The sequence below is a fragment of the Engraulis encrasicolus genome, chromosome 3, assembly GCF_034702125.1.
Source record: "Engraulis encrasicolus isolate BLACKSEA-1 chromosome 3, IST_EnEncr_1.0, whole genome shotgun sequence".
Taxonomy (NCBI): domain Eukaryota; kingdom Metazoa; phylum Chordata; class Actinopteri; order Clupeiformes; family Engraulidae; genus Engraulis; species Engraulis encrasicolus.
The window spans coordinates 41614926-41627425 of record NC_085859.1 but is presented as its reverse complement, the minus strand read 5'-3'; the positions used below and the strand labels follow the sequence as shown (position 1 = coordinate 41627425).

At 46.4% G+C, this 12500-nt stretch overlaps 1 protein-coding gene across 2 annotated transcripts in view; it reads right to left on the bottom strand.

The window, feature by feature from the left end:
- Window positions 1-12500, bottom strand: part of ikbkb (inhibitor of nuclear factor kappa B kinase subunit beta) — a 72427-nt gene that overhangs the window by 22858 nt on the left and 37069 nt on the right. For both annotated transcript variants that reach the window (XM_063195440.1, XM_063195441.1), the window contains exons 4-7: window positions 10247-10364; window positions 9504-9573; window positions 1327-1415; window positions 14-103 (exon numbers count right to left, since the gene is read on the bottom strand). In XM_063195440.1, the coding sequence (XP_063051510.1) occupies window positions 14-103; window positions 1327-1415; window positions 9504-9573; window positions 10247-10364 (367 nt within the window). The remainder of the gene's footprint in view (window positions 1-13; window positions 104-1326; window positions 1416-9503; window positions 9574-10246; window positions 10365-12500) is intronic.

The window sequence follows — 12500 nt, the reverse complement described above, 5'->3', positions numbered from 1 at the left end:
CACACTCACTCACCAGATACTGCAAGGTTCCGACAAAAGAGGTGCACAGGCTGGTCTGATCCAGTTCTTTGGCGTAGCCCAGATCAATGATCTTATGGATCAGCTGGAACACAGAAAGTTACACTTATGTTACAGTTACTGTATGTGTGTGTGTGTGTGTGTGTGTGTGTGTGTGTGTGTGTGTGTGTGTGTGTGTGTGTGTGTGTGTGTGTGTGTGTGTGTGTGTGTGTGTGTGTGTGTGTGTGTGTGTGTGTGTGCGTGTGTGTGTGTATGACGTGTGTGTGCGTGTGTGACGTGTGTGTGTGTTCCCGTTTGTGCTTGTGTGTGTGTGTGTAACGGACTCTTACTCGCAGAGTTGGCGTGGAACGTTTGTAAACCTCCCTCCCTAAAGCCTTATACAGTGTCGAAGGCGTTGGGCTGGGGGACTTTAGTCCAGCGCTATCGTACGGTGCCTCGCATTTCCAAACTGATGTAGTTGACGAGGTCGCAGGTTCGCGCCCCAAGGGGGGCAGGAAGACCTCCATTGTGTGTGTGTGTGTGTGTGTGTGTGTGTGTGTGTGTGTGTGTGTGTGTGTGTGTGTGTGTGTGTGTGTGTGTGTGTGTGTGTGTGTGTGTGTGTGTGTGTGTGTGTGTGTGTGTGTGTGTGTGTGTGTGTGTGTGTGTGCAAGTATGTTGGAATAAGTGAAAACATATCGGGGCATGAATCAAACCTCAGCTGGTTTACGAGAGCAGTAGCTAACAGTATATGGCTGCATGCACTGTGATCGTGTTTTACTGGATTTTCTCAGTTGCATAATTTCATTACAGCCAAAGTTTATTGCAGACAAATTTACAAGTAGGGAGTGACCTTATGAATCTATTCTATTTGTCTAACTAGTTTGTATTGTGCGTGTGCGTGTGTGTGTGTGTGCTTCTTTCTATGTTTGCTGTGGTGTGTGTGTGTGTGTGTGTGTGTGTGTGTGTGTGTGTGTGTGTGTGTGTGTGTGTGTGTGTGTGTGTGTGTGTGTGTGTGTGTGTGTGTGTGTGTGTGTGTGTGTGTGTGTGTGTGTGTGTGTATTATCTCCTTCCTATCACTTGGTGTGAAATCAAACGTTCAGCTATACAAAGGTAGATACTGTACGTACAGTATGTAAACAGACAGACAGACAAACACACACCACAGTAAACACAAAAAGGTACACAACCACCCACCCACCCACACACACACACACCCACCCACACACACACACACACAGACACACGCACACGCACACGCACACGCACACACACACACACACACTCTCACACACACACACGCACACACATACCCAGAGGCGTACTACTCACCCTCTTCTCTCCCTGCTGCAGGACGATGTTCTCAGGTTTCAGGTCTCTGTGGATGATCCTCTTCTTGTGGAGGTACATCAGTGCAGAGGCTGCAGAGGAGAATGGAAGGATCAACATACTGTAAATACATATCCTGTAAAGTAAATTTTTAATCGGTGACAATGGTTCACAATAAAGGAGTGTTGAAGGTCCTCTTGTGTAGGTACATCAGTGCAGAGGCTGGATAGGAGAAAAGAGACCAGGGGACTTACTCTTGTACAGTGGTTCTCAACCTTTTTTGAAGAAACGCCCCCTTGGCTCTCATCATAAGCCTGCCAACGTCCCCCTTAAAGGGCAATTCCGGCCAGTTTGGATTCATATCCCATCTTGGGTGGACCCAGGGAAAAGGATGAAAGGGGAAACCGCGAGAAATTTTCATGCGTGCTGCGCAAAGTTGCTCAATTGCGCTGTTTTCGGTTAAACCCTGGCCCGTCGGGCAGATATTTGACCTGTTTTAAAGCTCCTAGCGTGCATTAAAACCCTTTTGAACGCTTTGGCCGTGGTGTGTGGGTCCATACAAGTCAATCTAGTGGTTCACAGTTCCATTAGGTTGCACAGGTACGATACAACAGGAGTTTTCAAAAGTGGCGCACCTACCTCTTTCAGCTTCCGCCTTCCAACTACGTCCGCAAAATGGTTCGCCACAGTGATACTTCATAGTAATCCATTTTATTTTTGTCCACCAAAGACGAGCCACAAGAAACATATTCACACGTTTCCATGTCCTGTGTTGTTATTGTCTCGCAGATTCACTTCTCAATCTCTGTCACTGAACGCAGTTTAGTGACGTCACGGTGTTACATGACTCCTGGAAGGAACGCACATTCGCTCATCCAGTTATTATACAGAAGGAAGAGAGAGAAGCGCTGTCGTAATATACTGTTTGATATTTTGAGATGGATCCTTCGTTGGGGTCTGGTGGTTCAACTGAAGAGTTTGGTGGCCATGGTTATCTTTTTCGAACCAGAATATTTGTTGTGTTTTGTGGTAATTGTGGCAATGTGGAATTGCACATGAATTGAATTGAATTGAATTGAAGAATTTCAAATGTGGCAATAATTCTTTATCTGTAACAAATATTCTGGTTCGAAAAAGATAACCATGGCCACCAAACTCTTCAATTGAACCACTACCACTAACGCACCAGCGGCACATGCACGCACACACGTACACACGCACACACACACACACGCTTGCAAACACACACACACACACATGCACAGTGCACACACATTATACACACTACCATGTGACATCACTGGCAGACAGACATGCCCGCCTGAGTTGAAATAAATGAGAGGAAACCTCACAAGAGGAAGTCAACAAGTTTGCACCATTGTTTACTCAAGTACTATTGTTTAACTAAGGTAAATATTTGTGTGTGTGTGTGTGTGTGTGTGTGTGTGTGTGTGTGTGTGTGTGTGTGTGTGTGTGTGTGTGTGTGTGTGTGTGTGTGTGTGTGTGTGTGTGTGTGTGTGTGTGTGCGTGCGTGCGTGCGTGGGTGCGTGCGTGCGTGCGTGCGTGCGTGTGTGTGTATGTGTCTGTCTGTGTCTGTGCCTTTACAGTGTGTACATATGCAGTGCCTTTGTCCCATCTTTATGTATCTAACTCTGTGTGTGTGTGTGTGTGTGTGTGTGTGTGTGTGTGTGTGTGTGTGTGTGTGTGTGTGTGTGTGTGTGTGTGTGTGTGTGTGTGTGTGTGTGTGTGTGTGTCAGTGACGTGCTCTGGGATTTATGGCTGGTGAGGCAACTTTTTCAATATCAGATTTTCAAATAAATAATTGCCAAATAGGCCTACCGACAAGTTCCATATGTCATAGCAGCTTTCTTAACATAAGGTAGGCCTACATATTGACATACGCTTACTGCATTTCCGCAGAGAAAATGCTATTAGATCTCTCTCTCTCTCTCTCTCTCACACACACACACACACACACACACACACACACACACACACACACACACACACACACACACACACACACACACACACACACACACACACACACACACACACACACACACACACACACAGGATTCAAACAGTGGTCTCACATAAACTACACAGCACCAATGTGGACAGCAGAGCAGAGCAGAGGAGAGGAGAGTAGTGGAGAGGAGAGGAGAGAAGAGGAGAGGAGAGGAGAGAAGGGGAGGGGAGAGGAGGAGAGAAGAGGAGAGAGGAGATGAGAGAGGAGGAGAGGGGAGGAGAGGAGATGAGAGGAGAAAGGAGGAGGAGTGGAGAGGAGCTCAAGGAGAGGAGAGGAGAGGGAGAGGAGAAGAGAGAAGAGGAGAGTAGATGGGAAAAGAGAGGACAGGAGAGGAGATGGGAAAAGAGAGGAGAGGGGAGAGGAAAGGAGAGAAGAGAGGAGAGGGGGAGAGGAAAGGAGAGGAGAGGAGAGGAGAGGAGAGGAGAGGAGAGGAGAGGAGAGGAGAGGAGAGGAGAGGAGAGGAGAGGAGAGGAGAGGAGAGGAGGAGGGGAGGTGAGGGGAGAGTAGTGGAGAGTGTAAGCTCCTTCACAGCCCACTGCTCACACACACACACACACACACACACACACACACACACACACACAGGATTCAAACAGTGATCTCACATTCCACACAGCAGCAGCAATGTGGACTGAGCATCACGGCGGATGCTCAAGACACACAGGATTCAAAACATGGTGTCATATAGACCGCTGAGCACCACGGCGAACAAACCGGTGTGATGGCTTTTGTGATACGAACTGGATTCTCGTGCAAATGTAGGCCTACATCTACTTGTACGAGGCTACGGCAAGCGATGTGGGACAAAGGTTTGGCAGGAAGCGAATGTCAACGTTTAAACAGATATTACACACGCTTTGATATGGTCACCAAATATTTTGGGACTGTCATTTCTGTTATGCCCACACCTTGGAATTAAATCAGAGTCTTGTAGTTACACGGGTATATTTGATTTACCTCAACGGTACCCTGTACTCAACTTTACAAACAGTTACCGGGCACATGAGAATCCGGTGCCCATCACAAGAGCTACCACACTGGACAGAATCACGGCGGATTCTCTATCTCCCCACGGGTCTCACAAACACAGGCTTCACACACATAGGAAATTGGTCTTACCTGAACCCGTGCATCAGGTCCATGCGCCGCTCTTTTCATTCACTTTGGCGTTGTACATGCTAACGTTACTGGTGCTGTTCATCCAAAGTCCCAAACGTCGCCCCAAACGTCCAAAGCAATTTGGCATTGAATATGAGTAGCCGCGAGGATATGTGTTTCGTGAGGCTCCTTAGTCCTTAGTAAATTGTTAAGTCGTAAAATCCCATGCGAATGGTCTTCCACACATTCTCGCCGGTTGCAAACAAGACACAGGGGAAACAAATATTTTCTGCAGTGTTGTACCACTCACTTTGAAATGATCGGGTAGTTATTCTGACCGGTCACCTGAGTAGCAAACCCTTCAGCTCTGTCGGTCCTCCATTCTTTATCACATATTTTCCCCTTGGAAATCCAACTTTGAGAATGCTCTTAGTTTCGTTATGAAATCCACTTGTAGCAGTGAAAGTGAACAAGCTAGCCAACAACACCGACTGACTGTATTGTGAACTTCAGATTCGCTATGACGTAACTGTCCAGCAAGACTCTCGACACCAGAAGGAGTCTGCGGCCAGGCTACTCCTCGCCTCACCATTGTATCTTTCAGTGGGCGTTATGCCAAAGCGTCCAGAGTAAATAAATGATAATCACACGTAGAAAATATTTAAAAAATATCAGGAAATGAGGGCACACCATACATACTTCTATTAAGTGTATAAAAACGTTTAATACAATATTACCAGGTTGCATTCACAGAACGAGCAACATGGCGCATGCGCGCAAACTTGTTAACGAGGGATTGCGCAATCCGGGGTGAGGCCAGTTCAGAGTTGGCCCAAATTCAGCGTATTCGGAGCAATTTGACATGAAATGGGCAAATATTACGATTTTGGCCACGGAAATGATTGAAAATGAGTGAAACTGTTTAAATACTGCTCAAATGGTAGTTATGGTGCAAATGCTCGAAAACAATAGCTGTTATTGTTACTATTATTCACATTAACTGCATCTCATCATTCTCATCTGGAGCTGGTGAGGCCGTGCCTCCCCTGCCGTATTGGAGTGCACGTGCCTGGTGTGTGTGTGTGTGTGTGTGTGTGTGTGTGTGTGTGTCTGTCTGTCTGTCTGTCTGTCTGTCTGTCTGTCTGTCTGTGTCTGTCTGTCTGTCTGTCTGTCTGTCTGTCTGTGTGTGTGTGTGTGTGTGTGTGTGCGTGCGTGCGTGCGTGCGTGCGTGCGTGCGTGCGTGCGTGCGTGTGTGTGTGCGTGCATGCGTGTGTGCATGCATGTGTGCGTGCATGTGTGTTTGTGTCAAGTAAGAATATAAGCAAGTAGTATGAAGCATACAGTAGATGTAGTATGTAGCATAGCCAATAGAATAGAAAGAAATATTGCACAAGTAAATATAGACATAGTACAAGTATAAGGGAAGGATGTAGGCTAGATCATGCTGGTGTGGTATTTAGTGAGGAAAGTACCACATTCGATAGAGGGGTCTGGGAAAGAGACACAGAATATAAACACCTAACAGTAGACACAGAACATAAACACCTAACGTGACAGGATATAAACACCTAACATGACAGGATATCTATTTTGGGTTGTGTTACCATCACAGTACTCTTCCATAATAACTGGGGCCAACATGACACACCCCCATCGCGCCAAACTGACTCACGCCATTCACGCCAGCCCCCACCAGCCACCATCCACCATCCACCGCCCTTCAGCATCCACAGGGAGTGCCGTTTCCTCCTTCCCATGACAAGAAGTGAGTGCTTCCGCGGCCCCACCCTAGCACCAGGGACACATGCATGCGAATTTGGGAACTTCGGCATTCATTCCAATGTCGAAGCGAAGTGGGGCTAAGGATATTTTTTTGGTCTTTTTGACTTTTTTTATGACAGGACAGTGAAGGTGGTCACAGGAAGCGAGTGGGGAGAGAGAGACGGGGAAGGGCCGGCAAAGGATCTGGGCGGGGAATCGAACCCGGGTCAGCTGCATGGTAGACGAGTGCCCTACCGGGGCAGGGCATAGGCAAAGTGGGGCTAAGGCAAGCGAACGGGGACAAAGCAAAACATATTCAGCCAAGTAAATATTATGTAAATGAGGAGCGAATATCACCAACGGAAGCTAATCACATCAGCAAAATAAATGTTTTAATGGTTTTGACTAGCTGCTACAACCTGTTGACCATTGAGCTATCAAAATGGAACACTGAATTTAACCTCTCTTCACTTTGCTCGTTTCTTTTTTTTAAGACATTCTTTTGGTCTTTTTAGACTTCATTATGGACAGGACAGTGTGAGAGGTAGACAGGAAGCGTTTAATACAGAGATGGGGAGGGGGCGGCAAAGGACCCGGGCCGGGAATCGAACCCGGGTCGCTTCGCTCGTTTCACCTGCATGTGTCCCTCATGCGTATCCCTCAGCCCTCCACTCCAGACACAATAACACTCCAAGCATCACCGCATGAAATACTCACGCCATACACACCAACACCACCATACACTGCTCTGTCCTTCTTCCTTAGCATTTTTTGGGGGCTTCTTGGCCTTTAATATTACAGGACAGTGTGAGAGTAGACAGGAAATGATTGGGAGAGAGAGATGTGGCAGGGCCGGGAAATTACCTCGGCCGGTCTCGAACCGGGGTCCCCGTGGGCAATGTAAGCCCAAATGTGGGGGGCTTAGCGCGCTGCGCCACTGTGTTTCCTCCTTTCCAAGAAGAGAAGTGAGTACTCCTGCAGACCCACTTACAACAATAAGGCCCTACACTACACATCACTGCTCCCAATATAACTCTGATGCTTATTCCGTTGTGTGACAAACAGGTTCTATCTACAATGCCTGGAAAGCTGACCACAAGAAGCCTGGTTTAGGCAGCCGTGATGTACTCAGGTGATGCAGAATCCTGTCTGCTACTGACACACAGACACAGATGCCTTCTCTCTCTCTCTCTCTCTCTCTCTCTCTCTCTCTCTCTCTCTCTCTCTCTCTCTCTCTCTCTCTCTCTGTGTCTCGCTCCTTTCTGGTCGGCCTGAAAACCCTAACAGAGGCCTGGGTTCAAATCTAGGCTGGGCAACTCCCCTTTGCCACAGTATGTACTGTATGTATGCGTGAGTACCGTGAATGTGTGAATCATATTCAGTGCGGAATCACACACACACACACACAGACTTGGTCTGACCTTCAGATGGCGTAGAGTACAGTACTTGTTGTGGCTGTGCTGCAGTGTGACTAACCACTTCATATAGAGATGATTTTAGTGTATACGATTAGAATAAAATGTTGACATTTCATTCACTGTATGTCTGTTGTATGACCTGGCTTGGTGACAGCGGTGGAAGGTGTGTGTGTGTGTGTGTGTGTGTGTGTGTGTGTGTGTGTGTGTGTGTGTGTGTGTGTGTGTGTGTGTGTGTGTGTGTGTGTGTGTGTGTGTGTGTTTGTGAGTGTGTGTTATTTCGTTCGTATCACTTGGTGTGAAATCAAACATTCAGCTATACAAAGGAAGATACTGTACGCATGTAAACACCCAGACACACACAAACACACAGCACAGTAAACATGGAAAGGTACACACACACACACACACACACACACACACACACACACACACACACACACACACACACACACACACACACACACACACACACACACACACACACAAATACAACAATATGCGCACGCACGCACACATACGCACATACTCATTGTGTTTCTGTGTTAGTATGCATGCATGCGGGCGTGCATGTGTGTGTGTGTGTGTATGGATGTCTGCACTACTCACAAGGTGACCTCATGGACCAATGACTCGTCTCTGTTACTGTAAGTCAGTGTCCTCACTCACACACTCTCCTCTCTCTCTCTCTCTCTATCTTTTTCACGTTCTCTCTTTATTCTTTACTCCCATACTCTTGTCTTTCTCTCTTTCCCTGTGTCTTTCGCTCTCTCCTCTCTTTCTCCCTGTGTCTTTCTCAGTGGCCATACTCCCTCTCTCATTCTCTCACAGTCCCACCTCGGTCATCCCTCCATCCCCTCTTTCTTTCTTTCTCTCTTTCTCTACTGTCTACTGTATCTTCCACCAGTGTTAACCTTTAAGAGTGTACCGTCATACCGGTGTGACGGGAATGTTCGGGCGGTGAAAGTTCTATAGAATTCTGGACGTCATTCAATACAATATGGAATTGTAGAATCTTGCATTGTTATAGAACACATTCTTTTTATAGAATGCTCAAAAACCCACACTCTTTAATCATTTGACCTCTCTGTTGCGCTCCTTTTCTGGGGAACTGTGTCCGCTTGGCCTGCTGATATGACAACAGACCAAGGGAACCAGGGTGTCCTGGCAGTCATGCTAGATTTTCCGTAACTTTTTCAGTAAAGAAAAGAAAGAAAAACACGCACATCCGTCTCAAAAGGACTGCAAAGTCACATGAAAACTGAAAGTAAAGTCCTGATGATGATGTCTGATGAACTGCCGAAATGTCACGTTAAAATAACAGAAACGGGAGCTCTGTGTGTGCGGACTTTATCTTCAGGTTTCAGATTCTCCAGAACTCCCAGAATCCCACAGCAGCACCACCAGGAGTGCTGTGCTGGGTGTGTTTGTGTGAGAAACCCAAAACTCAATAGGTATTCAGGTAAACGTGTGTGTGTGTGTGTGTGTGTGTGTGTGTGTGTGTGTGTGTGTGTGTGTGTGTGTGTGTGTGTGTGTGTGTGTGTGTGTGTGTGAGAGAGAGAGTGCATGTGTGTGTGTGTGTGTGTGTGTGTGTGTGTGTGTGTGTGTGTGTGTGTGTGTGTGTGTGTGTGTGTGTGTGTGTGTGTGTGTGTGCGTTTGCATGTGTGCATGTGTGTGTTTGTGTGTGCGCGTCTGTGTGTATGTCTGTGTCTGTGTGTGTATGTGTATGTGTATGTGTATGTGTATGTGTATGTGTATGTGTATGTGTATGTGTATGTGTGTGTGTGCGCGCGCGCGCGTGTGTGTGTGTGAGTGTGTGTGTGTGTGTGTGTGTGTGTGTGTGTGTGTGTGTGCGTGCGTGTGTGTGTACTCACATATGTCTCTTAACAGGATGAGGATGGAACCTTCTCTCATTCCACAGCAGTTATCAAGAAGATTCAGGTACTACAGGAAAAACACACACACACACACACACACACACACACACACACACACACACACACACACACACACACACACACACACACACAGGCAGGCACATGCAAACAGACAGACAGACAGACAGACAGACACACACACACACACACACACACACACACACACACACACACACACACACACACACACACACACACACACACACACACAGGCACATGCAGACAGACAGACACACACACACACCACACACACGCACGCGCGGAAAGCACCCACATGGACAGCACACGCACGGACAACACATGGACAGATTCATACATAAATGTTCAATACATACAAAGTTAATATTGTAAGTTAGCTAGTTAGTTAACATAATGCATCCCTTCTCTCACATGTTCCTCACACACCCTTCACACACACACACACACACACACACACACACACACACACACACACACACACACACACACACACACACACACACACACACACACACACACACACACACACACCTTTCACACACCCTTCACAAACACCCTTCACACACACACACACACCTTTCAGACACAAAGTCACACACACACACACACACACACACACACACACACACACACACACACACACACACACACACACACACACACACACACACACACACACACACACACACACACACACACACCTTTCGTAGGTCTCCCCCTTGGCAGAACTCCATGGCCAGCAGAGGAATGTCATTGGTGGACAGGTGTTCCAGAACAGCAGGGACGTCTTTGGCAGCTACCACATTAGGGTGATTTAACCTGACAATGACAGACAAAGAGAGAGAGAAGCTCGCTTGAGTTCAAATTCACATTAAAATAGAAACAATTCAAATGTACATTACATTTACAGTAACATTTACAGTGGTGTATGTTGCTAAGCACAGCAGCAACATCTTTGGCAGCCACCACATTAGGGTGATTTAACCTGACAACGAGAGACAAACAGATAGAGAGGCTCGCTTGACTTCAAATTCACATTAAGCCATTTTAGCCTGATGATGCTTACACTATATGTTGTTTGACCTTTGGTACCTAGAAACACATATATGCTGCATTCAACAACGACACAAAGAGGTTTAAAAAGTCCTTTATTGGACCAAATGTCAAATGATTACAGAACCATCAGTACATAATGTTTGCCAAGTGGAAAAAAAACAAAAGACAAAAAAACAGTTCTCTGCTCACAGCCTAAACACAAACTTCTCATCCTCATCCACCTCACAAAGCATTCCTGTTAGTCCCCAAATTTCAAAAAAAAAAAGACTTAGGGCTTCCATACACCGGCTCCGACAAAGTGCTCAGCACTGCTCCACAAAAGTTTGATTCCATTGTTTTCAATAGAACCCCACACACTGCTGCCGATGTTCGCGGACATTGGCAGATGTCGGATAGCGATTAAAGACAAGTTCTATTTTGTCGGCGCCGCCCCATTGACTCTCAATGCTATGTTCGTGTGAAATTGGGTTTGGGGGTCTGAATTTTATCGGAAGCGAAAGTGCTCCGCAGTGCTGTCGGAGCCAATGTGCGTGCGGCCTCAACATCATTCACTAACTTGTAATACGCAAACCCCACCTTCACTCTACACCCCACCATTCTCTTTAAAACTTCCACCGGGTCCGTTATACCTTCCCAAAGATTTTTTTTTTGGGTTCGCCATATGGTCAACTTGGCTGAGGCCACTAAGAAGTTGTAGAGCCACAAACAGAGAGGCTCGCTTGAGTTCAAATTCACATGAAAATAGTGTCTGCCCTTACATTCACGTCCAGAGACAGAGAGAGGCTAGAATTCAAATGTACATTACAGTAAAGTGGTGTATGTTGCTAACCTAACAACGACACAGAGGGTTCGCTCAGGCCAACAGAGAACTGTGCCGGTCCCCGTTCCTGCACCTAATCATGAACTGGCAGGCGGTTCACGCCACAATTCTAAGCATCTGGGAACCGGAAAGATGGTTTGCAAAGCAAACCAAATGATTTTTCCATGCCAACCACGGCGACAACATGGATATCAGCAGGTTCATCCGGGTAACAAATGTTTCTCATACGGAAAAGTGGTGGGGGCGTTGTGGTGCACCACACCAATGCACCACACCCGCCCATGGGAAATCACATGCTGCCCATGGGGACTCAGGTTTGAATTAGGCCTTTTGGGGGGGGGGGGGTCGTGTCGGCCCGGCCTGGCCCTTTATTGGGAGGAATTTTGAAAAATTGGCCCTCTGGGACTTTTAATTGAGTACCCCTGGTATAGGCCTATACAATATAAACTTGTGTATGTCTCATGCCCTTCATGCCCCCCTCCCCTGGGATTTTTTTTTTTTCAATGTAAATATGATTTTATTCATATTGTGATTAAAATCGAAATCGAAAATTTTGGGAAGAAATAATCGAAATCTAAGTTTTTCTCATATCGCCCAGGCCTAGTTTGAATCCAGCCTGTAGACGGTGGGCTAGATTTCGTAGCTCCTTTAGAAAATGAGTTTCGTTCTCACTCTCGAGTGGCAACTTGATTTTTCTAATATGACCTCCTGACAATATGTAAAGCAATATTCTGGCTGTTGCCACGCTGAAAAGTTGCATGTTGATCTTAAAAAATAACGAAAATAAAAAAGACTGGGGGTGACGTCACATAATGCACAGTCAATGGGAAGTCTCCGCCCCTCAAAGTTGAAAAGGGAATATTTATCCGCATATCGGGCTTTTTTCATAGGCAGATAATTCACCTAATCATTGAAACAACGTAGGCATTTCATTCCTGACCATTTTCCTGTTACTGGAAAAAATAACACAGCTTGCATTTCTTTACTGACACGTAGTATTTTGGCGAATTGATCTACCCCCGTCACCTCATTGCTCTATTGCTTTGAGGGAACAGACCTGTCATCATTTTGACATTTAT